The sequence below is a fragment of the Penaeus monodon genome, unplaced genomic scaffold, assembly GCF_015228065.2.
Source record: "Penaeus monodon isolate SGIC_2016 unplaced genomic scaffold, NSTDA_Pmon_1 PmonScaffold_13908, whole genome shotgun sequence".
NCBI lineage: Eukaryota > Metazoa > Arthropoda > Malacostraca > Decapoda > Penaeidae > Penaeus > Penaeus monodon.
The window spans coordinates 2,501-9,522 of record NW_023642942.1 but is presented as its reverse complement, the minus strand read 5'-3'; the positions used below and the strand labels follow the sequence as shown (position 1 = coordinate 9,522).

Genomic DNA, 7,022 nt, shown 5'->3' with positions numbered 1-7,022 from the left:
CATCACCTTCATTATCATCACCTTCATTATCATCACCTTCATTATCATCATCAACATCATCATCACCTTCATTATCATCACCTTCATTATCATCACCTTCATTATCATCATCAACATCATCATCAACATCATCATCACCTTCATTATCATCACCTTCATTATCATCACCTTCATTATCATCACCTTCATTATCATCATCTTCATTATCATCACCTTCATTATCATCACCTTCATTATCATCATCAACATTATCATCACCTTCATTATCATCATCAACATCATCATCACCTCATTATCATCTTCTTCATTATCATCACCTTCATTATCATCACCTTCATTATCATCACCTTCATTATCATCACCTTCATTATCATCACCTTCATTATCATCACCTTCATTATCATCATCAACATCATCATCACCTTCATTATCATCACTTTCATTATCATCATCACCTCATTATCATCACCTTCATTATCATCATCAACATCATCATCACCTTCATTATCATCACCTTCATTATCATCATCAACATCATCACCTTCATTATCATCATCAACATCATCATCACCTTCATTATCATCACCTTCATTATCATCACCTTCAATTATCATCACCTTCATTATCATCAACATCATCATCACCTTCATTATCACCTTCATTATCATCACCTTCATTATCATCATCAACATCATCATCACCTCATTATCATCACCTTCATTATCATCATCAACATCATCACCTTCATTATCATCATCAACATCATCATCACCTTCATTATCATCACCTTCATTATCATCATCAACATCATCATCACCTTCATTATCATCACCTTCATTATCATCACCTTCATTATCATCACCTTCATTATCATCACCTTCATTATCATCATCAACATCATCATCACCTTCATTATCATCACCTTCATTATCATCACCTTCATTATCATCACCTTCATTATCATCACCTTTCATTATCATCACCTTCATTATCATCAACATCATCATCACCTTCATTATCATCATCAACATCATCATCACCTTCATTATCATCACCTTCATTATCATCATCAACATCATCATCAACTTCATTATCATCACCTTCATTATCATCATCAACATCATCACCTTCATTATCATCATCATTATCATCACCTTCATTATCATCTTCATTATCATCATCAACATCATCATCACCTTCATTATCATCACCTTCATTATCATCATCAACATCATCATCACCTTCATTATCATCACCTTCATCATCATCACCTTCATTATCATCATCAACATCATCACCTTCATTATCATCATCATCATCACCTTCATTATCATCACCTTCATTATCATCATCAACATTATCATCATCACCTTCATTATCATCACCTTCATTATCATCATCATCATCACCTTCATTATCATCATCAACATCATCACCTTCATTATCATCACCTTCATTATCATCATCAACATCATCATCACCTTCATTTATCATTCAACATCATCATCACCTTCATTTTATCATCATCATCAATCACCTTCATACATCACCTTCATTATCATCACCTTCATTATCATCACCTCTTATCATCACTCATTTCTCATCATCATCATCTCCTTCATTATCATCACTTCATTATCATCACCTTCATTATCATCAACATTATCATCACCTTCATTATCATCATCAACATCATCACCTTCATTATCATCACCTCATTATCATCACCTTCATTATCATCATCAACATCATCATCACCTCATTATCATCACCTTCATTATCATCATCAACATCATCATCACCTTCATTATCATCACCTTCATTATCATCACCTTCATCATCATCACCTTCATTATCATCACCTTCATTATCATCATCAACATCATCACCTTCATTATCATCATCATTATCATCACCTTCATTATCATCACCTTCATTATCATCACCTTCATCATCATCACCTTCATTATCATCACCTTCATTATCATCACCTTCATCATCATCACCTTCATTATCATCATCATCATCATCACCTTCATTATCATCACCTTCATTATCATCATTCAACATTATCATCATCACCTTCATTATCATCACCTTCATTATCATCATCATTATCATCACCTTCATTATCATCATCAACATCATCACCTTCATTATCATCACCTTCATTATCATCATCAACATCATCATCACCTTCATTATCATCACCTTCATTATCATCATCAACATTATCATCACCTTCATTATCATCATCAACATCATCATCACCTTCATTATCATCATCAACATCATCATCACCTTCATTATCATCACCTTCATTATCATCATCAACATCATCATCACCTTCATTATCATCACCTTCATTATCATCACCTCATTATCATCACCTTCATTATCATCATCAACATCATCATCACCTCATTATCATCACCTTCATTATCATCATCAACATCATCATCACCTTCATTATCATCATCAACATTATCATCACCTTCATTATCACCACCTTCATTATCATCACCTTCATTATCATCACCTTCATTATCATCACCTTCATCATCATCACCTTCATTATCATCATCAACATCATCATCACCTTCATTATCATCATCTTCATTATCATCACCTTCATTATCATCACCTTCATTATCATCATCAACATCATCACCTTCATTATCATCACCTTCATTATCATCATCAACATCATCATCACCTTCATTATCATCACCTTCATTATCATCACCTTCATTATCATCATCAACATCATCATCACCTTCATTATCATCACCTTCATTATCATCACCTTCATTATCATCATCATCATCATCACCTTCATTATCATCACCTTCATTATCATCACCTTCATTATCATCACCTTCATTATCATCACCTTCATTATCATCATCAACATCATCATCACCTTCATCATCATCACCTTCATTATCATCATCAACATCATCATCACCTTCATTATCATCACCTTCATTATCATCACCTCATTATCATCACCTTCATTATCATCAACATCATCATCACCTTCATTATCATCACCTTCATTATCATCATCAACATCATCATCACCTTCATTATCATCATCAACATCATCATCACCTTCATTATCATCAACATCATCACCTTCATCATCATCACCTTCATTATCATCACCTTCATTATCATCACCTTCATTATCATCATCACCTTCATTATCATCATCATCATCATCACCTTCATTATCATCACCTTCAACATCATCACCTTCATTATCATCAACATCATCATCACCTTCATTATCATCACCTTCATTATCATCATCAACATTATCATCACCTTCATTATCATCACCTTCATTATCATCACCTTCATTATCATCATCAACATCATCATCACCTTCATTAGCATCACCTTCATTAGCATCACCTTCACTAGCATCACCTTCGTTAGCATCACCTTCATTAGCATCACCTTCATTAGCATCACCTTCATTAGCATCACCTTCATTAGCATCACCTTCGTTAGCATCACCTTCGTTAGCATCACCTTCGTTAGCATCACCTTCATTAGCATCACCTTCATTAGCATCACCTTCATTAGCATCACCTTCATTAGCATCACCTTCACTAGCATCACCTTCACTAGCATCACCTTCATTAGCATCACCTTCGTTAGCATCACCTTCATTAGCATCACCTTCATTAGCATCACCTTCACTAGCATCACCTTCATTAGCATCACCTTCATTAGCATCACCTTCATTAGCATCACCTTCATTAGCATCACCTTCACTAACATCACCTTCGTTAGCATCACCTTCGTTAGCATCACCTTCGTTAGCATCACCTTCGTTAGCATCACCCTCGTTAGGATCACCTTCGTTAGCATCACCTTCGTTAGCATCACCTTCGTTAGCATCACCTTCATTAGCATCACCTTCATTAGCATCACCTTCATTAGCATCACCTTCATTAGCATCACCTTCATAATCAGCAATTGCAGTAACAATCCTCATGCTTCATCTGTGAATCTGCCTGCTCCTCGTGACGGGGAAGATAACTCGCTTGTCCGTTCTTTCTGTTCATATGCTGACTTGGAAGATAGTTAAAACGATAATTATGAGTTACAAATATGGAGTTCTCATTTTCAGTATTTTTGTCAACTGATATTATCGTAAGAAGTATTTGTATATCGGACTCACTTGTGATTGCATTTTTAAAATGAAAATAAAGATATTAAAAAAACATACGAAATTCCAAGTAGTATGTGCAAGTGGCTGTATGCCAATGCATGTATATAAAGGCTGAGAGTAATCGGAACTGAGTAACGAGATGAATAAATCGTTATCTGAAGAAGCAAGACCATTTCGTACTGATCGCTCTCAATTCACGAGGATAAAGAGAAAGAAATAGGCATTTGCGTAACGAAACGAAACAAGCTTACTGAGAATCGCACAAACACACAATTCCCTCAGGCTTTGTATATTTTAAAACAATCACGTTTCAACTGATTTGATATTTTCAAACCATTTAAAATCACCACACACAAAATCCATCAAAACTTTTAAGACATCACTTCCCGATACTTCCGATATTTAAAAGGCTGATATAAAAAAAAAAAAAAGCTGTATATACCTGCACCTGCTTTGCCTTTCCTGAAATAGTTTTTAAATTCCATTGTTTTTTCCTTCTTGTATTTGCTTAGACTTCACGTATCTTCCATTCCAGTTCTCATTTTGGTGTCTGCTTGCCTCGTGCTTGCTCAGGCATTATATATTTCTGTTTTGATTTACCTACATTTACACTTACCTTTCAAACGTAGAAAAAGGTATGGATAAGAATGAATAATCTTCAAGAGATGTATCTGACCGGTTTCGACTACAACTTCATCAGAGATACATGTGTTTTAGATGAAGACAGTCGAAATCGATCAAATACATTTCTTACAATGTAAAGATTTAGCTTAGCGTGTGCTTATCATTCTCTTTCTTTAACTATTACAAATTACCCTCCAGGTGCCCATCTACGTTTTAATTTACGGTAATAACAATAACAATAACAATATAACTATAACTATAACTATAACTATAAGGATAACTATAAACTTATAAGGATAACTATAACTATAAGGATAACTATATCAATAACATACAATAATAATATGAAAGATGGATAAATGCAATTGATGGAATTGATATAGATATATAACAACTTCCCTTGACCAGGACTCGAACCCTGGTTCGAACAGGAGGGCCAGTACTAAATCAACCTTGCCACACGACCCACAAAATGAGTGTGCAAGTAGGATCTAACTAGCTCCATAGACATTACCTTCTGCTCATACATGAGTAATGATAGCTCTTCGGAGTTGCTTCCATTTCAGATGAGACAATAATTATTTTGCTTTCCAGAAAGTTCCAAACTATTAGTTAAGATTATATGATCTTAAGATCATATGACCTAATGTCATCTATTTTTTTCCGGTCATTTTTTTATTAAAAGCTTCATCGACGAATTTCCATTAGCCATTAAGTGGTATTATGAGCGGTTCCAGGTTCATGGCCAGGTTGGCGGAACTAAGGCGATGCGAGTGAGGGGTGACTGCGATTCTGGTTATATCGTTTTTATATCGTGATTATGATTAACATTAATACCATCAATGTTATTGTTATCGCTGCTATTCCATTATCCATGTTCCTGTTATGACTTATTCCCATTATTATAAATCTTAAGGTTAAAAGGAGTAGTAGTAGTGTGATTATTATCATATTATTAGTATGATTTCTTTCGCCATTAATAGTCAGCGTCATTTTCATTATCATAATATTTATTAGCTTTATCATCATAATACCCTAATTAACGTCACAAATCGGCCATTAGACAGTGAAGTAGCCAGCTCTCGAGATAGTGTAGAAACAGGTTTTTTACTTTCTCCTTGTTTTCTTTTGATGATAAAGACATAACACACACAGACACACATGTTTGCGTGTGTGTGTGCATGTGTATGTCTGTGTGCTGCATATATGTTTACATACGTGTTTTCGCCTACTTGTACAGTATGTGTGCATGAGGCCAGAGCGGAACATGTTCCAGCACTGAGAGCGCGAGACAAAATCTCCCACCGCCATCTGAACGGAGCCAGAGACAGTCTCTCGTACACGCTCTTCCTTCACACCCTCTCCCCCTCCCCCTCCCGCTGCTTTGCAATCCCCACCTCGCGAGGCCCCACCCACTGCCCTCCTTAACACCCCTCCTCCGCCCCTTCCACCTCCCCACTGCCCACATATGAACTCGAACGCAATCCTCGACAGCGTCGACAGCGTCCCCCTTCCCACGCCTCACACATTTAAAAGTTACACAATTTTTTCTCTGGGCGTTTGAGCTGTTGTCGTAGGGGAGGGAGATGGGAGGGTGGCAAAGGGACATCCCTGCTTTTGGAGGACCCTGCTTGTGAGTTTCTGCTGTTGTCGAAGGCGGGCGAACCTACTTCGAATTCCGCGCTGCATTCCTTCCCTTGTATGCTGACAGAAACGAGTGTCAAGCGGAATAAATTGAGGACGATTTACATAAAGGAGATTGTTGTCATTTTCTGGGTCTTATATGCATAAACTATTTAATAATCTTATCATCACTACTGAATTCTCTATCTCCATTCCTTGTATATTTCTCTTCATTCTCAATATTCATTAGTTTTCACTGTCATTTTTCATTTTCAGGAAGCCTACGGTCAGCTTTTTATTATTGTTCAATATCAAAAAGGTTTGCGATTGACAAAACACTCTATGGTGTTATGGCATGACAGAAAAAAACAATGATTCTCAAAGTAAACTGCAAGAAGAGACCTATTTCCTGTTTATGTAAAGAAATTCAGAGACTAAGATTTTTCCCTCTTTTTCTTTACACCATCATTCTCACTAATTTGGCTCTTCATTGTTTCCCACCAATTCCTCCCATTCATCTCTCGCACGAACGACTCGACAGCGTTCCATCATCCCCTCCAAGTTCTGAGCTAACATCCGACCCAACGAG

General features: G+C 36.2%; 2 protein-coding genes across 2 annotated transcripts; one reads left to right on the top strand and one right to left on the bottom strand.

Annotated features, from left to right (window-relative positions):
- Window positions 1-640: 640 nt before the first annotated feature.
- On the top strand, window positions 641-2,784 carry LOC119569297 (putative protein TPRXL; the record flags this gene model as incomplete). Its single annotated transcript, XM_037917521.1, has 2 exons — window positions 641-733; window positions 2,710-2,784. Coding segments are annotated over 2 exons (168 nt in total), but the record flags the coding sequence as incomplete, so codon positions are not given.
- Window positions 2,785-3,386: 602 nt separating this feature from the next.
- LOC119569296 (uncharacterized PPE family protein PPE13-like) lies at window positions 3,387-4,009 on the bottom strand. The gene is made up of 3 exons (XM_037917520.1): window positions 3,476-4,009; window positions 3,431-3,435; window positions 3,387-3,390 (listed from the first exon to the last, which is right to left on the bottom strand). The coding sequence occupies exons 1-3, from the start codon at window positions 4,007-4,009 to the stop codon at window positions 3,387-3,389; spliced, it is 543 nt and encodes a 180-aa protein (XP_037773448.1).
- Window positions 4,010-7,022: the final 3,013 nt, after the last annotated feature.